Raw genomic sequence first — 23,884 nt, forward strand, 5'->3', positions numbered from 1 at the left:
GTGCGATTTTTACTTTTTGCGCTATAAACAAAAAAAGAGCGTACATTTTGCAAAAATAACAATATTTTTCACATTTTTTTATATGAAATTCCCCCCAAAAAAAATGTAAAAATCAAAATTTTTTTAAATTTTCGGCCAATTTGTTTTATGCTACCTATGTTTGGTAAAAAAAATCGCAAAAAGCGTATTTTTATTGGTTTGCGCAAAAGTTATCGCGTTTACTAACAAAGGTAAAGATTTTTGTCATTTTTGTTGTTTTTTTTTTTAACGCGTAATGGCGGCGATCTGCGTTTTTTTTTGCGGTACTGTGACATTGGGGCGGACAGATCGGACCCTTGACTGACATTTTTGACACTTTTGGGGTTACCAGTGACATTTCTACAGTAATCAGTGCTATAAATATGCACTGTTACTGTAAAAATACACTGGTAGCGAAGGGGGTTAACTTTATTTGAGAGGGAGGGGCTGTGTGTGTCCCTAGGGGCGTGATTCTTACTGTGATTGGCTGTGACTTGAGGTGTAAGGACACTGATCAACGGTTCTACATAGTAGAACCGTGTGATCAGTGTTTTTACACCGAGGAGAATGACAGGTGGCTTGTTTACACAAGCCGCCTGACTTTCTCCCTCTCCCCCGACGATCGCCGAGTGACCGGCGGACATCGGATCCGCCGGTCACACGCGCAGGGGGGTCCATGGGCCTCCCAGGCCTCGCGCGCTCGCTCCCCAGACCCTCCCAGGCTAGTGACGTTAATTAACGTCACTCTGCCTGTGAGGGGCTGACTGCCGCAGTAAATATACTGTGAGCAGTCGGCAAGCGGTTAAAGCAGAACTATAGCCTCCTGTTTACAGCCACTGAAGCTTCCATATTAGCCTCTGTTTGACCTGCAGTTGCCATTGTGCTACACATATAATCCGCTATAAAAACCAGCCATTTGATGGCTTGACAGTTTTGTTGAGCGCCAACATAGGCACTCTAGTAACTGCAATGTGTATAATTTAAAGCATGTCTTGAATGTGACTGTTTTTGGAAACTTATATTGTTGAGTTTAGTTTAGCTTTAACTAATACATATGCATGTATATTTGGATATCTGACCCTTGCATGCTTGTTCTAAGCCAGTGACTTAAGCCAGCCAACATTTTCTGAAAGAGGTCAGCTAAGGAGGCCAACTGAGCATATTATAGGAAATCCGTACTATGTTTGCTTACCAGCTTAAAAAGGAGTTCCAGTCTGTAAAAATAAAAATAAAAAGTCAGCAGCTACAAATACTGTTTGTAGCTGCTTACTTTAAATATAAGGATGCTTACCTGTCCAGGAATCCGCAATGTCGGCACCCCTAGTCAATTCATCAATCAGCTTCTGGCACTTGTAGTAAGGAAAACAGGAATTGAAGCCTTGTGGCTTCCCAGCCTGTCTCCTACAGTGCATGCGTGGGTCCTGCTGCGCTTTCTGAATGGTCCCACCATCTTCTGGGAACCTCTGCATGTCCCAGAAGGCAGAGGGGCCAGAAATGATGATCACCGTGCACCGATTTTACCAGGAGCTGGGAGAGGGCACCTGTCAAAACCAGGTACCCACTCCCCCTCCAAAAAAGTGCCAAATGTGGCAGAGGAGGGTGCGAACAAGTGGAGCTATGCTTTTGGAACCACTACATGCCTGCCTGTTTCTGGTTTCAATAAATTCCAAGTCCCTGACATGGAACAAGCATTTAGATTAAAAGGTCAAAATGAAATCCTAGCGCATGATGTGAATACATGTTTTCAGGAATTATGTTAGTCTGACATCTAGGCACGTAGCGTTTTTGAAAATTAAACCTCAGCAATGACAGTTTTCAAACCCCCGAGTACAGGTTTCCATGGTCTCACGTCAGAAAGGATAGGATGACTTCCCAATATCTATATATTGGATAGAGTGGACTAGGGCTGCAACTAACGATTAATTTGTCTGTCGACTAATCTATCGATTATTTTTACGATTAGTCGACTAATCTAACGATTATTTAAATTTTTTGTTTTTTTGCTTAATTTAGTGTTTTTTTTGATTAGCTAATTAATCCTGTAATTAATACAGACCCCTCAGTAAGCCCCCCTCCCACTACAGACCCCCCAGTAAGCCCCCCTCCCAGTACAGACCCCCACAGTAAGCCCTCCCACCCAGTACAGACCACTTAGTAAGCCCCCCTCCCAGTACAGACCCCTCAGTAAGCCCTCCCATCTAGTACAGACCACTTACTAAGCCCCCCCCCCCCCTCCCAGTACAGACCCCTCAGTAAGCCCTCTCACCTAGTACATACCACTTACTAAGCCCCCCCTCCCAGTACAGACCCGTCAGTAAGCCCTCCCACCTAGTACAGACCACTTACTAAGCCCCCCCTCCCCCAGTACAGACCCCTCAGTAAGCCCTCCCACCTAGTACAGACCACTTACTAAACCCCCCTCCCAGTACAGACCCCTCAGTAAGCCCTCCCACCCAGTACAGACCACTTAGTAAGCCCCCCTCCCAGTGCAGACCCCTCAGTAAGCCCTCCCACCCAGTACAATATGTGCACTGCACTGGGAGGGGGGGGCTTACTAAGGGGTCTGTACTAGGTGGGAGGGCTTACTGAGCGGTCTGTACTGGAAGGGGGGCTTACTAAGTGGTCTGTACTGTACAGACCACTTAGTAAGCCCCCCTCCCAGTACACTAGTACAGACCCCTCAGTAAGCCCTCCAACCTAGTACAGACCCCTTAGTAAGCCCCCCTCCCAGTGCAGACCCCTCAGTAAGCCCTCCCACCCAGTACAGACTGTACTGGGTGGGAGGGCTTACTGAGGGGTCTGCACTGGGAGGGGGGCTTACTAAGGGGTCTGTACTGGGTGGGAGGGCTTACTGGGGGGTCTGTACTGGGAGGGGGTCTTACTAAGTGGTCTGTACTGTACAGACCACTTAGTAAGCCCCCCTTCCAGTGCAGACCCCCCAGTAAGCCCTCCCACCTAGTACAGACCATTACAAGCCGGTGTAGCGCCGCAAATGTGACATGTCTAAGTAGCTGGGTGATCGGGGGAGGATGGCGAATGTGTGTTGCGGCAGAAGCTGTGGCAGTACAGGGAGTATAGGGGTGCTGGAGACGGTCAGCGCTCACCTCTCGTCTCCGACGGAGCCCGGCGGGGGAATTTCACCCGGCCGGCAATGCTTCAAGCGGCGCGGCGCGGCGGCCGGCCGGGGGCGTGTGACGTCACGCGTTGACGCGTCGACGCATTTTCCGCACGTCGACGATTTTTTGTAGTCGACGAGTCGTGGCAGCCCTAGAGTGGACCCTCTACAAAGTTTTTATGAAATGGCTCCCTCCTCAAAGGACCAAATTAGTTCTTAACAGGCTGGCTCTCCTACATTGGCCTTTCTACCTTCAGGGTCTTTATCAGGGTGCATTTGGAAAATGTCATGGTTGTTGCGTACATCAACCATAAAGGAGGCACAAGAAGTTGTACTGCTCAGAAAGAAGCAGCCCTGATCTTGTCCTGGGCACTAATTTACGTTCCGGCCCTCTCTGCCATGCCTATTCCTGGTGTCAAAATTGGCAGGCAAACTTTTTCATTTGTCAGCAGCTGAATCTGGAAGACTGGTTCTGTGAGAAAGAGCTCTGGGCAACCCCAAAATATAGTTAGGATTACCAATATTCCTTTGTTAATGTAAACTTTGCCAGGTTGCAACAGGTTACACCCATTACACTGATTTACCACGACAGAACTTCCTAAAGTGTTACTAAACCCTAAAGTGTTACTAAACCCAGGACCCTGCATTTACTAGATCTGGTCTCCCCCAGTACACTGTACATGGAAATGCAATAGTTTTAGTAAATAAAAACCGCTAAATACCTTTTCTCATCAGCAGTTAGAGCAGTCTTGTGACTAATATCCGTGTGTGGTTAAATCTTGTAGGAGCCGTTTTCATTCTCCCCTGGTTGTCCTATAGGACTGCAGGACACCTGACCCTTATTCTGGACAGCCCCAGTGATCACATGCACTCTCCCAAGGAAAAACAAAAAAACTCTTTAGCAATACACACCAAATTAAACGGGTGCAGCTTGCCCCCAAGGCTCTGTTCTATCTGGAGAAGGATTGGGGACATTGGAAGAATGGGAGGATCAAAAAAGACAGGATCAAACAAAATTTTCTCTTACGGTCATTGATGGACACAGCTCCTGATATTCATAACCATTGGGTTATACTGCCCCCTACAGGAGTAGGACACTAGGCAGAAAATAATTCTGACTAGACCCATGGGCAGTCCCAGGGGGTATACTCCCTCTGCCTATAGCAACTCAGTTTTTTTCTGCCTAGTCAAGAGTAAGGACCTAGTTCCTTGCTGGGATCTTTGGTCCTAGCAAATTTTTTGTTTAGATAAAAAATGTTTCTCCTGGACTTTTCCTGTGAGATCTACAATCAATTGCCGGACTAAGCGACTTGATCCAGTGGTCAGCCCAGTCTGGCCAGCGAGCGCATGTAGACCTCAACCGCGACATAACTCCACTGGACGGGGGCTAGCCTGCGATTTAAATGCCTCGCGAGGTCGCTTACGACCGGGTCTCGACCTAAGTCGCAGCTTTCTCCCTGGATGACACCACCCCCCATTTTAATTGAGAGGAATTCTGTCTGGAATGGTGCCCGTCTGGTTCCTGGTATGGTAAGTATCTGTCCCCCCCCCCTTCCCCCTGGAGGGTTTTAGGGGTGGACATGGGCCCCTCCTTGGGGCAGTCGGACCCCCCAGGTTTCCCTCCTTCCCCCAGGCACCCCCCCCCCCCCTGCCGAGTCCATTACATGCCACCCCTCCCCTCCAAATATGCTGGGGCATTTTGAGTGGTCTGACCACTGTTCCTGGGGTGGGTGCAGGGTGCTTACTAGTGATGGGGGGGTGCGCCGCCAGCAACCAGACGATGAACTGTGTGGGGGGTTTTACCTGGTAAGGGCTCCTGCCAGGGCCTGTCCTTGAGGCCTGGTCTCACTCCTGGGTCCCTGTATGTCTTATTGTGCCACCATTTTGTTGTAGCCTGTGTATTCCTATACACGGCCACCATGTTTGTGTAGTCCGGCAGCCATTTTGCTGTGATTTCGTATTGAAAATAGCGGCGGCCATAACGGTGGAGCCCTGTGGGCGGCTATTTTGGCGGTGGGAGCCCCTCCTCATCCCCTGGTGCTGACTCCTGGATGATTTTACTTCCAGATTGCCGCATTTGAAGTGCATTAACCTAGTGGCTGCAGGCGCTTGTTTCTGCGGGTGGTGAGTCTGATGGGGTCCTCTCTGCTGAGGATCGCTTTGTGCCTGGTGACCGAGGGTGCTGCCAGCGCGATGGGGGTTGTCCCTTAGCAGTGTTTTACACCTTTTGTAGGTTCCCCCTTGTGGCTCATGAAGTCTTTTTGGAGCACATTTCCCCACCTGATCCCCTCACTGAGGCTGCGGGTCCCTCCGGGTCCCAACAATCCATCCATGCACTGACGGCGTTCCTTGTGTCTCGGGTGGAGGTGGCTTTCAGGGTGACGGGCTAGCAATCTATCTCATCAGATCCTAAATCTAATTCGGCTGCCGCGGATGTGGGTCACCTTGCTTGGTCTGCAACCACGCTCCTGGAATCCAATGATAGTAAGGATGATTCCTCCAGGTCTGCGAACGCGCACGAGAAGGCGCTGGTGGATACATGGATTGTATCTGTGCGTGAGTCCCTAAAAATAGAGGAACCAGCTGAAGCTGCAACGGAGGCGCAGGTACCCTTTGGCACTCACAAGCCATCTAGAGCTGCAAAGGTGTTTCCCTTTCCTGCCTATTTTGACAGAATTGTCGCTAAAGAGTGGGGACGACCAAAGCTTCCCCGTAGGGTTCCTAAGTGCTTTACTAGGCTTTAACCCTAAGAGAAGCCCCTTCTTAAGAAGTGGACCGTGCCACAGGTGGTGGACCCTCTGGTTTCCAATTTAAACAAGGCAACCATGATTCCAGTTGAAGAGTCCCCGGCCCTTAAGGATCCGGCTGACAGGAAGGCTGAGGCTGTGGCCTGTACTTTGTACACTCTGGCCTGTTCGGCAATGAGGCCGGTATTCACCATTGTCCTAGTTTCGAAAACTGACCAAGTGGGCTAAGCTCTTACGCCGTGACCTGGAGGAGGAACGGCTCCTCCCTGCCTTTGCTGAGCTGGCGGAACAGCTGGTCAATGGGCTGCATTTGATCTGTGATGCCTCTTTGGATGCGGCTCGCCTCTTTTTTTGGCAGTGGTCCTTCGGTTTGTCTTTTGGTTCAAGCGCTGGTCTGTGGATCAGACTTCAAAAAAGGCCTTGACTAATCTTCCTTTCCAAGGAGATCGCCTGTTTGGATGACATCATTAAAGGGCTCACAGGAAAGAGTACTTTTCTTTCGCAGGCTACTAAGGGCAAAGAACCTCGGCGTAGAAGTGGGCCTTCATTCTCAGCTCATAAGAAGTTTTTTCGTGTCTCAGGGTCGACTGACAAGGGCTCGAACACTTTCAGGGCCTCTTCAGGAGGATCCAAACGAACCTGCTCTGGCAAGCCGAGATTGGGCTTCTTCAGACCCATTGACAAGGCTCCTTCAGCATGAAGGTGTGCCCTCAACCATATCTGGGTTGGGGGGACATCTTTGCTGGTTTTCAGATCTGTGGACTTCCCTGGAGCACGTGGGTCCACAAAGTAATTCGGTCCGGCTTCAAGATCGAGATTTGCACTTGTCCCCCGGCAAGGTTTTTTCTTCTAATTTGCACCTGCCCCTAGACCGCTTACAGGGCCTGTTTGGGGTGGTACAAGACCTGTTTTTTCAAGGGGTGATTGTCCGACTCCTGACTTGGGAACGTTTTCAAGGTTTTTACTCAAACCTGTCCACAGTCCCCAGGAAGGCAGGCAAAGTGCGTTCAATCCTGAACCGCAAGGCGCTCAACTGCTTTGTGCGGGTAGAGAAGTTCAGAAGGGAATCCATTTGAACGGTGTTGGCATCCTTGTGTCAGGGAGATTTACTCACCTCCCATCGATATCAAGGATGCCTACCTTCACATTCGAATATGTGTCAGTCACCAGGGTTTTCTCCACTTTGCTGTAGGGGAGAAGCATTTTCAGTTTGTGGCGTTACCCTTTGCTCTCGCCTCTGCTCCTCGGGTCTTCATAAAGTGTTATCCCCAAAGCTAGCTTTGCTATTCCAATGGGGGCCGTGGTACTGGGCTACTTGGATGATCTTCTGCAAGCAGGGTCTCCCTCTGCTCTGGTGGAAAACCTGGAGATTAAAATACGAACTCTGCAGGAGTTTAGCTGGATTTTGAATTTTCAGAAGTCTTCTCTGGCGCCGTCCACGAAGCTGGACTATATGGGTCTAAATCTGAACTTGGCCTTAGCCAAAGTGCTCCTTCCTCTGTACAAACTCCAGAAACTACAGGCTGCAATTCGCTTCCTGCTTTCCAACAAATGGTAGTCCCTCCGGTGCTGGGCTTGATGGTCTCTACCTTCGAAGGGGATTCCGTTTGCACAGTTCCATACGAGGTCCCTGCAAAGGGAGATTCTGACCAAATGGGACAAGACTCCGCAGTCTCTGGACAATCCGTTCCAGCTGAGTTAGGGAACAAAGGAGTCTCTGATATGGTGGCTTCGTTCTCCGGCATTTCGGCTGGGAAAAATCATTTCTCCCCTTGTATTGGACAGTAGTCACCATGGATGCCAGCCTGTCCGGCTGGGGAAGCGTCCTCAGCAAGCATTCTGTTCAGGGGATCTGGGCGCTGGACGAGTCCAGACTACCGATCAATGACTTTGAACTCCCAGCGATCAGACTGTATCTGGATCGTTGGACGGATCGTCTTCAAGGATGTCCAGTGCACATTCAATCAAACAATGCCACCGCCGTGGCTTATGTTATTCACCAAGGGGCATAAGAAGTGTCCTTGTGGCTCTGGAGATAGCCAGCATTCTTAGGTGGGCAGAACGGTACGTTACAGCCCTCTCCGCTGTACACATTCCCATGGTGGAAAATTAGCAGGCGGATTACCTCAGTAGGCAGGAGTTGGACCAAGGGGAGTGGTCCCTTCTTCCGGAGGTGTTTTATCAGCTTTGTCTCAGGTGGGTTATCCTGGAAGTGGATCTGTTGGCGTCTCGGCAGAAAGGTGTAGAGGTTTGTGGTTCGGTCAAGGGATCCTCTGGCAAACGCACTGATGGCCCTGTGGGGTCAGTATCGGCTGATTTATGCCTTCTCTCCTCTCAAGCTATTGCCCAGACTTGTACGCGGGATCAAGGCAGAAGGGATTCCGGTCATCTTAGTGGCTTTGGTGGGTCTGGTCGCCAACGCCTCTCTGGGAGGATCTGCTATCACAAGGACCGATCTTCCATCCTGCTTTACAGTCGCTGGCTTTGACAGCTTGGCAGTTGAACGCTAGGTGCATAAGGATAGGGTTTTATCTGAATCGGTGATTCCTACACTGTTGAAAGCTAGCAAATCTACTTCTAGAAAAATCTACCATTGTACGTGTAGGACGTACATTGCGTGGTGTGAGTCGCTTGGGGTTCATCCTCTCTCCCTCTCTGTGGCTCGGATCTTAACCTTCCTTCAATGGGGGTTGAATAGAAGTTGGCCTTGAGTACCATCAGGGGCCAGGTGCGGGCTTTGGCAGTCTTCTTCCAATGACCTTTGGCCACATATTCCCTTTCTTCAGGGTGTCTGACATTTGGTCCCTCCAGTGCGGGCTCCGTTGCCGCCTTGGAATCTCAATTTGGTGCTTTCAGCTCTACATGAGCCTTCCTTGGAAAATATTTGGGAGATTCCCCTGCTTACACTGTCCCAGAAGGTGGCCTATATAGTGGTTATCACCACTGCGCGCAGGGTGTTGGAACTGGCTGCGTTATCCTTTCGTTCACTCTATCTGGTGATTCACAGGGATAAGGTGGTTCTTCACCCCTGTCAGTCTTTGCTTCCAAAGGTCTCTGATTTTCATATGAATGAAGTTCTTGTGTTGCCTTCCCTGTGTCCCAGGCCTAAACATCCGAAGGAAATTGCCTTGCATGCCTTGGATGTGGTCCGGGCAATTAGGATGTACCTGGCAGCTACTGAATCTTTTAGGAAGTCGGACCCCTCTGGAATTATTCTCCTGACACTGCTTGTAACAAAACTGAGTAGCTATAGCAGAGAGAGGGAGTATACCCCCTGGGACTGCCCATGGGTGTAGCCAGAATTATTTTTTGCCTAGTGTCCTACTCCTGTAGGGAGGCAGTATAACCCAATTATTCTGAATATCAGAGAAATGCAATTTACTGTAAGTCAAAAATAAAATTTTTACACAATGCAGAGGATTAACCCCTTAGGTTCCACAGTGAGTATAGCGAGCATGCTTTACTGCATATACTGTACAGAGCGATTTTACTGTTGTGGGTTTAGTAACTTTGTCTAACATCAAGACCGAGCCTGGCTAATGGCATAAGGTCTTGCAGGCAACTTTGTGGTGGGGTTGACCTTGTTGCTCTGTTGCCCGCCCCTTGGGTTTAGTGCTTTGAGACATCTTGAGTAGTAATATACATTCTTATTTTGCCTGTGATGTACAATTAGGAAATGTGGGATTTCTGGTTTACCTTTATTGGAATACATCACAGGACACCAAGATCCTTCCACTTCTGTCGGTTTCTCATTGCTTGCTACAAAACGGAGCCCTAGAATAGCTGGGAGGGGTTATGCCTGGGTGGGGGTTTCTGCATTTTTTGGCCAGTGTCCATTAATCTTAAGCTGGTAGTGAACCCAAGTAGTCATGAATATGAACTCCTTTGTGTCCTGTGATGTGCTTCCATAAAAGGATTTTACAGGTGTAAACTCACACCCTCAACATGGGGGGGCTTAGGGGCAGGGGAAACTCTGCGCTCCCCACCCTAAAGCACCTTGTTCCCATGTTGATGGGGACAAGGGCCTCTCCCCGACAACTCTGGGTGGTGGTTGTGAGGGTCTGCAGGCAGGAGGCTTATTGGAATCTAGCAGACATTTTTGACAAGCCCCCCCCCCATGTGAATGAGTATAGGGTACCCATTTAACCCACAAAAAGGCAGTGTAGTGTAAATAAAGACAGGAAATGGTTTTGAGAAGTCCTGTAATAAAAATCACGCAGTGTCACAAGGGTAAGGGTCTAATAGTGACTTCACTGGATGGCCATACCCCATGGCTATAGTAAAACCGGCAGAGAGCGGAGCTGGCATAATGAGGGGAGGCTGCGCCAGGAGAACCAGGTCAGCAGCGGAGAAGACCGCATCGGAGGCAGAAGACCTGAGGGAGAAGATCAGAGGAAGATTTTTTAAAAAAAGGACTTCTCAAAACCTTATCTTGTTTATTTACACTACACTGCATTTTTTTCTTTTAGGCGAATGGGTACCCCATATTCATTCACATAGGGTGGTGGAGACCGCTCTCATAGGGAACCATTGATTTTTGAATATTGGCATAGAAACGCTGCTAAAAGCTGACGCGGCTAAATGTGCATTGCCTCCAATGCAAAAAGCTACTAAAAACGTGTGTTAAACAGCCAATTTTTCCTGCTGTTGGTAGTGGCCTTGCAGCTCATTTTTTCTAACGCCCTGTATGCGTGAGGCTTTATAGTTATTGGAGGTATTTAGAGCTTGTATAATTGTTAGTGATTTCCTGTAGGGCAAATGAAGACATTTGTAAGTTTCACAACATGTTGACTTAATGTAATGTGGATGATTTGTAAAAAGCAGAATAAATGTGTAACAGTTGCTCGGAGCATCCATTGAAAAATTATTTTTTTTTTTAAGCAACAACCTACTCACTAATATTTGTTTTGATACCAAAGCACATCTTAAAAACTTTCTTTGCAGTGTTTTTTTTCACTTGATCATTGGCCTGTTATTAATGAGAGCTTATTGCAGTTTTGTATACGGTACGTTTTCCTCTTATGGTCAGAAGAGAAAAAAAATACAGTTCATAATTAGTTGTTTTTTTTTTTTTTTTTTTTTTTTTTCAGTTTGGTTTATATGAAATATGGCATATGAATGATGTCTAATTTTAAGACTCCAAATGATGATAGGGGCCTTTTTTTGCATCCTTTTCAGGCCTTGCTGAACAAAGAGCCTATTTAGAGAGCTTAATAGTTAAAGCTAAAATTGATGATTTGGAACCCGCAACTACTATATGTCTTGCATAATGCACCGGTATGGATCCCCATACATGTGTTAAAGCAATTCAACACGGTCTACCGTGCGCTCATCTGGAGGAAGCAATCTCCTAGAATTCGCTTAGAGACTTTGCAGGAGGCCAAGGATAGTGGTGGTGGTTTGGCCGTTCCAAACCCCTACTATTACTTTTTGTCGTCTCAGCTACAGCAAGTAACTGGTTGGTTGCTGGACGACGCCGATGATCCGGTCAGACGGATCCTTGAGACTCGTTTGGCAGGTGAGCCACTTGTCGAGGCATTAGAAGCGGGTACTCTGCGAGGCTCTCCTGGCTGTCCCACCCTCATGCTCCTTGACAGGGTTTGGCAGAGAGCTAAGAAACATTTTACTTATGAAGGATTCTCAAAGTACTCTCGTATCCTAAATAATGCTAATTATCCTGAACTAGATAAGTTGCGGAGCTCTCTGAGATGGGGTGACTATGGCATACACTTTATTTACCAGTTGTACAGGGGGGTACACTTAAGGATTTCCAGTCTCTGCGCACCGAGTTCGGACTGCCCAACTCCCTCTTTTTTCAGTACCTACAGTTACGTCATGCTATTAACTCCCAGTCTAAAGTCTCCTCCTGGGGTTTGTTCCAGCCGGTTGTCCTTCTAGTTTGGTGAACACCACGATTAGGAAAGGGCAAATTTCCTCACTTTATACGGCCTTCATGGGACAAATTTTGAGAGCTATGGCATTTAAATGCAGGGAGTCCTGGGCTTGAGGATCTGGGTCCCATCTCTGCGGAGGAGTGGACCGGTATTCTGGATAATATACCTCGGGTCTCTTTGTCCTCATCACAGAGACTCCCTCAACTTTTTATTTTACACCGTACATACAGGACTCCGCAGCGCTTGCATAGCTGGCAGAGGAGGGACTCTCCCTTCTGCCCCCGATGCAAGGTCCACACGGGCACTCTACTACATATGCTTTGGTGCTGCCCAAAATTGCATCGCTATTGGCATGGGGTTATATGCTCCATTAATGATATCTGGAAACTGAAATTGTCTGTGGAACCTAAATTGTGTATCCTGGGATGGCTGGATGAGGAGCTCTATCCTCCCGAGGTTCACACTGCAATCCTCAGAGTTCTCTTTATTGCTAGAAAGTTGATAGCCCGGCGATGGATATCTGCTCAGGCACCTACACTTGCTGCCTGGATTGAGGAGGTTAAGGTGCTTCTGAATAGGGAGCATCTTACCTATAAACACAGAGGGAACGTACTGAAATTTGATCGCATTTGGGGCCCATGGTTAGACGTTCCAGGCCTAGCTCCTCTTCATTTAGTGTCCAATAGAATTATGGGAGGGGTACTATGCTCAGCGTAAAGTGGCTACGGGCTCAGTGCTTCTACCTGGGTCGGCACGTGGGAGGTCTCTCACGATGCTTACCACATCTCCTTTATGGCTGGTACAAGGACACACTCTGTATCTCGCGCACATTGGGTAGCTCACCGGAATTCAAGTGTTCTGTTCTGTTTTTGTAGTTGACGAAGGCATCTCTCCCCAGAATTCTGAGCTTGGTGTGTATTGCATAGAGCATAAGGATATTACTGCATTACCTTGATTTTTTGATATGTTACTGTGCACTTACGAACACGTCGGCGGCTCTTCCGCTGCCGACTATGCATATTCTACACTTCTCTGATTATGTTTCTGCATTGTAGAGGCTGCTTCGTCTGTTTCTTGGTTTTGTTTGTTATTGTATGTGAAAAATTTCAATAAAAAATTATCTGATTAAAAAAAAAGCTAAAATTGAGATACATATGTGAATAACTCAGAGCACAGTGACCAGAGCTAAAAGTTTTCGGGTTCTGCTGTGCTCTTCTTAGAACAAGAGTTATTTAACATTTTTAGGATTCCAATTCCAAAGCTCCCAACTGTCCCTGATTTGGAACAAAGTCCCCTCTGTCCCTCTTTCCTCCTCATTTGTCTTTGATTTTTGGTCTGATCTATATAGTTGTGTATAAAATGCACTATTTATCTATCAAAAAGTGTTTCCCAGTGCTAAACCTTTCATCCAATTTCTAAATTGCTGCATTTATAAATTTCAAAAGCCAATATAAAGTAATAGTAGTGGTAAAAAAAAAGAACTTGTGGGGTTACTAACTTTTTGTTGTATGTCTCCTTTAAGGGGGCATGGCAGGGGTGTGTGCCCTATGCCTGCATACTTTTGCTAATTGGTGTCCCTCGTTCCAATCCCAAAAAGTTAGGAGGTATGCAATTCCACATCCTCTTCATCAGACTGTTGAAATCATCTTCATCACCCATTCTATTAGGTACCAGCATGACTTCAAAAGATGTCAGGTTGGTTTTACTTTTTCCGTACAGATAGCTAGCAACAAAACAGGTAAATTAAATTAAGATTTTATCATAAAAAATCCAATTACAAATGCTCAAGCTAGCTACAGCTAGTGAGTTGTTTTCTGTTGCTTTCTGAATAAGAACATGAAATCTAAGTATAAGCATTGAAATGAAAATTTTATTAACGTATCTTCGAACTCAAATCTACATCTCCACTTTAATTTTAAGTTTAATACTGAAAACCCTGTTACAGGGTATTTAACGGTTTAGTTCCATACCCCCATCATTTGTTTCTCAAACTTGATGGATACCCTCATTAAAGGATAAGTTCACCTTTGGGAACATGTTCCACCCATCTTTAGGGTGGATCATCTAACATATTCTCACTGCTGCAGCTGCTCGCTGTTCCCCTCCTCTTCCTGTGACAGGAGTACAGGGAGAAGTTCCCTGTACTAGCTGTCACTTTTTGAAAAGAGCGGGGCTCCGCACACATGGCCACGTCATTCATTCACGCCTCTGTGTATGTATGAACTACAAGCCCCGGCATCCTTTGCAGCCGTCAGCTTATAGCGTGTGCGGCTGTTGAGCGGTGTGGTAGTTCATTGAGGCTTCCTGTCAGAATGAAACTGCCTGGCCCCGATGAATGGGCAGACAGCTTACTCTGACAGTCTTCAGGAGACCTGCATGGCATCAGCGATCTGCCAATCAATGGTGCAATGCTTTCCAGGCTCCTGAAAAAAAAAAATAGGAAATGGGCATTTTTTTACATGCAAAAAAATGTGCATCTATTTTTTTTTTTTTTTTTCAAAGTGAAATTATCCTTTACCCTCCCTGGCAATATTCCCAAGTGTGGCTCGGGGTTAATATACAGTGCCAAAAGCGGTAACCCCGAGCCAAACTCGGGATTACCCCACAATCACACTTCTGCTACTATTCTCCCGTCTTCCAGCCGTCCTCCCGCTGTCCTCCTGCTGTGTTCTCCGGCCGATGCACTGTCTTCCAATTCCCTTCCTTGCGAGCGCCGCGATGCAGGGGGGTGGAACCGGCGGGAATTTTAAAAAAGTAAATAAAACAAATGACAAGATACAGTGTAATTTGTTAGGATTGCAACTTTGTATCAAGCCATTTCACCACAGCTTTTCACCTAGTGGCTTTTCCAGTGCCCTGACTGTACTTTTGTGGTTCTTTGTGCCTGGAAAATTTAGAATGTTCCTGGTGTCCAAAAAGCGTTCTTTTAGCTCAAAAGCACTTTTAGACGAACTGGAAACCAGCTACAGTAAATCAGAATTATTTGAAGAACTGAGCGATAGTGATTTCTGGGAAGATTTGTCATCAGGTACTGAAAGTGACGACAGTGACGGTTCTGCGACTGAGCTCAGCGATGTGAGAACTTGGTGCTCTATTGACTGCGGTACGGATCAGGCAGCGCCCCCAAGATTCCCATTTACTGGAGCACCTGGTATGAACGTTGATGTTGACCATGACAACCCCTTGGCATACCTATAATTATTTCTGACCTGATGAGGTTATTGAAAAATTAGTTACTGAGACAAATCGGTACAAAGAGCAACAATTGGCTTCGCATCGGAAGTTTTCAAGATGCAGAAAGTGGGAACCAGTAACCAAAGATGACATTTTGGAAATCTCTGGGCCTAATAATTCTTCAGGGAGTATTGGGGAAATCCCTGCAAAAGTGGTATTGAACAACCAATACATTACTTGCCACTCCATGCTTTGGCACGGTCATGTCAGAGTACAGATTTTCCCTCATAGTGAAATATCTCGACTTCGAAAACAATGAAGAATTTGATGAAACTTCTCATCCTGCACCAAAACTAAAGAAAACTTGGGAAGTATATCAAATCATTCTACAGAATTTCCAACAGAGCTATGTGCCAGAAAGAGATATCAGCATAGATGAAAGTCTAATGGCCTACAAGGGAAGGCTCAGCTGGGTGCAATACATTGCATCAAAGAGGGCACGATTTGGCATAAAATCCTACATGCGATTCTAATCGTCAACTAGCTATATTTGGAATCCAGTGATATACACTGGAAAAGGAACAAAATTTGATCAAAAATACAGCTGTTATGGAATAGCAACATCTTCTGTTCTTTCACTAATTGAGCAATAGCTAAATCAGGGCTATTGTGTAACAACTGACATTTATACATCTCATGAACTTTGAGGTTCTACTGCAAAACAAAACCAATGCCTATGGAACCATAAGGGCTAACCGAAGCGACATGCCGCCAATGTTTGGCAAAAAGAAGCTCAAGACAGGAGAAATGGTTGCCTGGCAGAAAGGCAAAATGATGGCACTGCGATGGTGGGACAAGAAGATGTGTGCCTAATGAGTACAGTGCATAATACCTCCACTGTTATGGTACGCATAAAGGGTGGGAAAGAAGTCATGAAGCCACAAGTAGTGATGGACTACAACAACACTATGGGAGGTGTCGACAGGGCCAACCAAGCAATGACATTCTACCCAGCAATGAGGAAACAACAAAATTACTATAAGATCTCCAAACATCATCTTGAGCAATGCTTGTGGAATGCCCACATTCTGCTCGAAAAAAGAGTGACAAGCCTGTGATTCATTCAAACTTCATTTGGAAAGTTGCAGAACATATCTATCTGAATCACCAAACACCTCAATGGCTGTGAATTGAGCTGGACATCATGCTGTTGGCGTTGTCAACCCGAAACGCCTGACTGGTCGTCACTTCATGGACTACATCTCATGTAGTCCATGTTTGTTGCTCAAAGAGAGATAACCGTGGAAGGAAAATAAGAAAGGAAACCAGATTCTATTGTCCCAGTTGTGACTTCGGACTTTGTGCAGTCCCATGTTTCAAAATCTTTCATACCCGAGATGTTTACTAAACCATTATTACAGTGACTAGTAATATTGCACTCCTTGTTTGTACACATTTCAGTGTTTTTGGTTTGATTATATTATTGAATAAAATGTATTATAATTTATGATTTGTTTTTCAAACTTTACCATACCCGGGATGTTTATTAGACTCTTATTTGGACAGATTTAAGTGAGTTATTCCTAAGAACTACAGGCCTAAAATATAAAACAGATTTCTCTAGCGCTCATTGACAGACGTAGTCCTCGGTGATACACCACCTTCGGGTTATGTTGCCTCCACAGGAGCAGGACTAGACAGGAAATTAAAAAGCTCTGGCCACACCCTAGGGGCAGTCCCAGAGGGTATATCCTCTCTCTCTCTGCCTCAGCAAATCAGTTATTTTCTGTCTAGTTAGGAGTAAGGACCTAGACACCTTGCTGGGATCTTAGGTCCTGGCAAGAATTTTTTCTTAAAGGATTTTTTTAGACAGCTTTTTTCTCCAGTGTTCCTGTGAGATCTTCAAGCAAGAAAGCTGAACTGGGCGACGGGCTGGATGTTGAGATCCGGTGGTCACCCCAGTTCAGCCTACGAGCGCGTGCAGGCCATAGCTCCGCGCTGGGTCGACAAAGTCCCATTAAAGGACTGTCCACGCGAGTTAAACGTCTCGCTGAAACGCCAAAGACCATGAGTCACGGCGTCCGTATCGGTCGACAGCCCTCCCGCCCCGGTGGAGAGGGGTACTGTCAGGAGTTGGTGCCCGCCTGGTTCCGGTATGGTGAGTAGTATGTTCCCCCTTTCCCCCTGACGGGTTTTGTGGTGAATGCGGGCCCCTCTCTGTATGGTAAGATAGAGTCCCTTTCTATCCTACAACATGACACAGATCCTCCTACTTTGAGCGTGATTTTATGTGTGCAAAAAGCCAGGAGGCTTGGTTTGGGAGCTAACAATCTAATTGTATACATGTTTTAAAGATGTAATCTGTGGCATTCTGGGAATCTTATGGGTTAAGAATAAGCTACCTACCAGTCAGAAGCCACGGACATGTAGACTGCCTTCCTAATCAGATCTCCAGCTATTAGCAGGCCTCCCGAACGGCCATGCGGTCCGCCAGGGTCGGTACCGCCAACCACGCCATATCCCCATGCAGTGAGAGTGTTGTGTGCCCTGCAGCACACCGCTAAGCAGTACGGGCCGCCGCCATTTTTTTTGCTGGATCGCACGAGCCGCCATTGTGGCGTAGCCTCGTGTCTCCAGCATGGGGGCGGCCATGTTTGAGGTGATCCAAACACCTCGTGGAGCTTGGGGGAGGCGCCGGAAGGCACACAGAGGGGCGGAGCCGCCTCCTTTCTTCCTGGGCAGCCAGCCAAAAGACTTCCTGTTTGTTAAGACAGCGCTGTAACCTGTTGCAGTTAAACTCTGAGCATCAAGTGGTGAGCCTGGGGGTCTATCTCTCTCTCTCTCGATCGATAGGGATCCCTAGCAGGTAACACTAAGGGGCTTTTGTGGCGCTGGGGGTCGAAAAAAAAAAAAAAAGTTTTATTTTTGAATTATATTATCCAGGAAGTAACTGGAGTTATCATGGACCCTGCCACACATATTCCCCCACCTGTTTCCCTCGAGGGGGCCACGGGACCCGCCGGTGCACAGAGTATAGAGTCATTTACAGCAATTTTGGAGTCTATGGTGGCTCGGGTGGAGGCGGCCTGTCAGGGACGGGGGTCAAGGAAGCGACCCCCGCCTACCCCTATACCATCTGACACCTCTGACTCAGATTCAGAGGTGGTCACGGCAGTTGCAGGTTCCTCTGCAAGGGCTGTTATCCCAGGTAAAGCCCCCTCAGACAGTGAGGAGGACGCTTCTTCTCCTGCTATTATTCAGGAAGAAGCATTGGTGGACGCACTAGTTGTGGCAGTGCAGGAAACCTTAAAACTTGAGGCTTTACCGGCAGAGGCAACTGAAACAGAGATTCCTTTTGGTACTAATAAGCCCATCAAGACGATGAAGGCTTTTCCTGTACCTAAATGTTTCGGTAATCAGATTAAAGGAGAATGGGAGCATTCTAAACGTACCTTTACTATTTCCAAGCGTATTGCTAGACGCTATCCGTTTGAGGAATCCATCATTAAGAAATGGACGGTACCACCAGTCGTGGATCCGCCTATTTCCAGGCTGAATAAAGCCACGGTTATTCCAGTGGAGGACACTTCGTCCTTTAAGGATCCGGTGGATCGAAAGATGGAAGCAGAGTCCCGCACCATCTTCTCTCTGATAGGGTCAGCTTTTAGACCAGTAATTGTTATTGGGCTAGTTTCCCAGACACTTACGGAATGGGCGAAAATGGTACGCCAAGATCTTAGGGGAAAAGATATTCCCCAGGAGACATCTGATTTGATGGAACAGATTATACAAGGGCTACAGTTTATCTGTGACGCAGCCTTGGACACTACTCCCTTATTAGGGCATGCATCTAAGACAGCGGTGATCCTCAGACGTGTGCTGTGGTTAAAATGCTGGTCAGCTGACCTAGGTTCCAAGAAGACCTTGACAAATCTCCCCTTTCAGGGGAATCGTCTATTTGGGGCCAACCTAGATGAAATCATTAAGGATGCCACTGGGGGCAAGAGCACTTTTTTGCCACAGGCTGCTAAAGCTAAGGGACCTCGCAACAAGCGAGGACCTTTCTTTACCGCCCATAAAGGGCGCCCGGCTGGTACTAGCGGGAAAGGCAAGACTCCTCCAGGAGGGTTCAAGAAGGGCTGGTCGGACAAGCAAAGGACCAACCCAGCCAAACCCGAAGCAAAGGAGTACACAGCCTGAAGGTGCGCCCCCACCCGGTTTCAGGGTGGGGGGACGTTTTCACCGGTATTCAGGACATTAGATCGAGCATCAACCACTACTACCGGTGCGATTCTTCCCTTCCAACATTTAAGTACTACAGGAAGCGGTAATTACCGTTCCCTGAATAGATCTTTTCCTTTACCTTTTCCTAAGATTAGTCCCGATACCTCACAGGAATCGGATCTGGTTGACCAGATAGGCCAAGTAGCCTCTAGTCGGGTGACTTCGGTCCCTGAGGTTCAACCAGAAAAGATCACCTTTCCTGATAACTATCAGGTATCTGATAAATGTGTGGGAACAGAAAACGACCAGACTTTCTCGGATGGTCGGGGCCAGGTACCTCTAGGGACGCCTGGTTCAGATCCAATCAGCGCCAGTGGTCCTAGAAATTCTAGGCTGGCCTCCTCAAGCCGGCCTGGCCGACTTGGACATGTTAGTCGTAGATGTTCCGTGGGAACTTCGTCTCAGGGAGTGTCTGTGGTCTCAAGGACCAATTTACCATCATGCTTTACAGTCGTTGGGTTTAATGGCCTGGCCATTGAGACCCAAGTACTGAAGGACAGAGGTTTGTCAGCTTCAGTCATTCCTACCCTTATTAAAGCAAGGAAAGCGACTTCCAGCAAAGTCTATTATCACACATGGAAAACTTATATTGCGTGGTGCGAATCTTTAGGATTTCCTCCACGTACCTATTCGGTGTCTCGAATATTGGCCTTTTTGCAACAGGGGGTTGAGCAGAAGCTAGCCTTGAGCATCATCAAGGGTCAAGTTTCAGCATTAGCAATCTTCTTTCAGAAGCCTTTAGCTACCAAATCCTTGGTGCGGAATTTCATCCAGGGGGTGCGGCACCTGGCTCCTCCAGTCCGCGCGCCCTTACCGCCTTGGGATCTTAATTTGGTTTTGTCGGTTCTACAGAAACCTCCCTTTGAAAACATCAGGGAGATTCCCTTGCTTACTTTATCCCAGAAGGTGGCCTTCTTGGTGGCTATTACTTCTGCTCGCAGGGTGTCAGAACTGGCTGCATTATCATGCCAGTCCCCATACCTAGTGATTCATAGGGATAAGGTAGTACTTCATCCTAAGCCATCTTTTCTTCCCAAGGTGGTTTCAGATTTTCATCTGAATGAAGATATTGTACTACCTTCCTTGTGTCCGCAGCCCAAGCATCATCGGGAACATGCGTTGCATTCCTTAGATGTGGTTCGGGCAATCAGGGTATACCTGAAAGCTACGGAATCATTCCGTAAGACGGATTCACTTTTTGTGATCACGGATGGCCCCAGAAAGGGTTTGCCTGCATCTGCCGCGACCATTGCCAAATGGATTAGACAAACGGTGGTACAGGCTTATTCTATTAAGGGTCAGAGTCCTCCGTTCCCTGTTAGGGCGCACTCCACTCGAGCGCTCAGTACTTCCTGGGCCTTTCGCCATCAGGCGTCAGTGGTCCAGGTATGTAAGGCGGCCACCTGGTCGTCGGTACATACCTTTACAAAATTCTATAAAATTGATGTGACGGCATCGGCGGATGCCTCATTTGGCCGCAAGGTTTTGCAGGCCGCAATTTGAGGAGACCGGTGGTCTACCTCGAGGGTTTTTTTCTGTTTGAAAAAAAAAAAAAAAAATTTGTTTTCTCTTTTTTTGTTGAGTCTCATTAAGGATGAGCATTGTAAACTTCTAGTTGGCACCGGTTGGGCCTTCTAGATTGGGATTTGATTTCCATTTTCCCACCCCTCAGTTGTGATACTGCTCTGGGACGTCCCGAAGGTGGTGTATCACCGAGGACTACGTCTGTCAATGAGCGCTAGAGAAAAATGGATTTTTGTAAAATCTTACCGTAAAATCCTTTTCTCTTAGCTCATTGACAGACGTAGTCCCCGCCCCTCTGTTTTTTTGAGTTGGGTTAAAATCTCTAAAGACTGCTTTTTCACATAACTGATTTGCTGAGGCAGAGAGAGAGAGGATATACCCTCTGGGACTGCCCCTAGGGTGTGGCCAGAGCTTTTTAATTTCCTGTCTAGTCCTGCTCCTGTGGAGGCAACATAACCCGAAGGTGGTGTATCACCGAGGACTACGTCTGTCAATGAGCTAAGAGAAAAGGATTTTACGGTAAGATTTTACAAAAATCCATTTTTCCATGCAAAACAATGTACTGCTTTGAGATCAAAAATTCTGACATCAGACCGCCAGGGAGGTTAAAGAACCTCTGCGTTAGAAAATTCATAGTGCCCTTTGACTCAAGTGTCATTGGTGCACACTAAAATAAGTGTTCATAATGCAAAAGATTTAACATAGTAGAAAAAGAAAATTATAAACTTTCAGCAACTTCGAATTTTTGCTTTAGTTATATATGTAGCATTTACTCTGGTAAAAATTATGGTTTGCGTTGCATTTTTAGGAGGTTCTGTGTTCGTTTTTGAAGCCGTCTGAAGGAGAAACTTCTATTCTTAGTCAAGAAACGTCCCTGAGGGCCTTTAGTCTTTACTGCAGGCTCAGTATCCACCTCCAATACAAGGTAATGTTCCTAAGAAATCTCCTATTTGGTCTGTGTGTAAGAACGTGTAGATTCTTTTGCTTTCTGTAAAAAGCAGAAATCCATTTTAACAATAAAGTAACTATAAATTAGACATTCTGCTTTTAAAGCATTGAAAAGTATTCAGGCCCGTTAACACCACCTGCAGTGCTTTTTTTTTTTTTTCCTGCATCCAAAAAGCATAGACATTAAGTTATTTGGGTTCTGATGGCATAGTTCACACCAGCACAGTGCTTTCTCTATCGTCCATTGACAGATGCAGCCTCCATCTTCATTAGCCATTGGGTTATGCTGCCCTCTGCAGGAGTAGTTCTAGTCAGGAAAATTTAAATCTCCACACCCATGGAGCTGTCCCCACAGGAATAAACCCACACACCCTCTGCTCCAGAAAACCAGTTTGTTTCTGCCTATAGAAGGAGTAGGACCTAGGTCTCCTGCTGGGACTTCTGTCTGTTTTTTTATTCTTTTCAGAATATTTTGTTTTATTTATCTTTACTCTTTGCTAGTCAGTGTTCAGGGGGATCTACAAGCAATGCCGGCTGGGGTTTCGCACTGGATATTAGAGATCCTTAAGGTCTCCCCAGCCTGGCCTACGAGCGTGAGCAGGTTATAAACCCACAATAGGCCCCGCCACGACGGTGTCCCTTTCGGGATGGGGACGAGCCTGCGAGTGGATGTCTCCCTGGGACGCGACGACCTGAAACGCCCTAAGTCGCAGTGTACCCCTCAGCTGGCAGCACCCCCACTTTGGGTGGGAGGCGGTCTGCCCAGAGTGGAGCCCACCCTGTCCATGGTATGGTGAGTAAATGTGACCTGTATCTGTATGGTTATGAGTAAGCGACTTGTTTTGTCGTGAAACGCGTCAACCTATTGCCTGCCCCATGTCTTACCAGTCTTGTATTTATGCCTGTGATGAAGCATTAATATTCTACAATTTTTTGATTTCAACTACCGGAGTGCTGTCACCTTTTCTTTATTATTTAGTACTTGTCTGGATGGCGGCTCCGACCTGCAAGTCATACCTCACCTTGAGCGGTCCACCTGTGTTGGATTCCTGAGTAAATGTGACCCCCTTGTCCTTTGGCGGTCTTGGGGGGATGTGGGCCCTCTCCTGGGGATAATGGGACCTAGACTTCCTAAAAGATCCCCCTGGCCTGTCAGGTACCCGGCCCTATGCCCTGTCTCCCTCTCCCCCTCTCCCATCCCCACAGGGGGATATGTAGCTGGGGCACCTGGCATCCTGAAGGGGGTGGCAATCGTACCTTGTTTCTTGCTGGGTCTGGTTGTAGATCCTTGAGGCCTTCATTTTGGGGGTCCCTGGCTGCATGGCACGCCTTTGGCACCGCCATCTTAAGTGTAGGCAATGCATAATTTTTTCCCATTCACTTGTATGGGGCAGCCATTTTCCCTGTGCTTCCTATTTCATTGCATTGGCATCCATTTTTGTGTAGTCCTTTTGAGCTACACAGGCAGCGTGACCTTTCACATCCAGGCCGAGGTAATTTCCTGTGATTCTGCTTCCTGCAGCACAGTCCGATATTTAAGGAGGACTCCGCAGGCCGCTGCTATCAGCGGTGGGAACCGCGATGGATGCTTCTTAAAGTAACAGTACTCCGTTTTTCTGTTACATTGATTATGGAGTCTCGGGCTGTAAATTCACCCTCAGACCCGCTCAGTGCGACACCTGGACCGTCCGGATCACAGTTGCTGGCCGCGATTTCAGCAGCTCTGGAAAGCCTGGCGACAAAAGTTGATTTTGTAATTAAAAAAGGTTACTAGCAAAAGGTTACTAGCCAAAAACGGCCGCTGCCTTCTCCATCTTTGGTGGGGTCCTCTGATTCAAAGCCTGATATGGTGGCCACGGACGCCCCCCCCCCTACCTGAGTGGTCGCTGTCCTCCCAAACAGATATTGAGGAGGACCTGTCTTCAGCTGCAGTGCGGGAACACGCTCTGGTGGAAGCCCTGATTGCTTTAGTAAGGGAAATTTTAAAATTGGCAGATGAGCCCACGCCGGCAGGGATGTGGGTGTCTTTTGGCTCCCGCAAGGCCCAAAAGTCGGGCACCGTTTTCCCTTGTCCAGAGACTTTTCATTATATTGTTAATGATCAATAGCGGCGCATCAAGCACGTGCTAACAGTGCCAAAGCACTTTAAACGCCGGTATCCTTTTGCTGAGACGGTTTCC

The 23,884-nt window shown here is 47.2% G+C and overlaps 1 protein-coding gene across 1 annotated transcript in view; it reads left to right on the forward strand.

The window, feature by feature from the left end:
• Window positions 1–23,884, forward strand: part of NCAPG2 (non-SMC condensin II complex subunit G2) — a 174,343-nt gene that overhangs the window by 96,702 nt on the left and 53,757 nt on the right. Inside the window, exon 20 of the mRNA XM_082258393.1 lies at window positions 21,565–21,681. Within this exon, the coding sequence (XP_082114519.1) occupies window positions 21,565–21,681 (117 nt within the window). The remainder of the gene's footprint in view (window positions 1–21,564; window positions 21,682–23,884) is intronic.

Source organism: Pelophylax lessonae (genome assembly GCF_965119305.1).
Source record: "Pelophylax lessonae genome assembly, chromosome: 5".
In the NCBI taxonomy this organism is placed as follows: domain Eukaryota; kingdom Metazoa; phylum Chordata; class Amphibia; order Anura; family Ranidae; genus Pelophylax; species Pelophylax lessonae.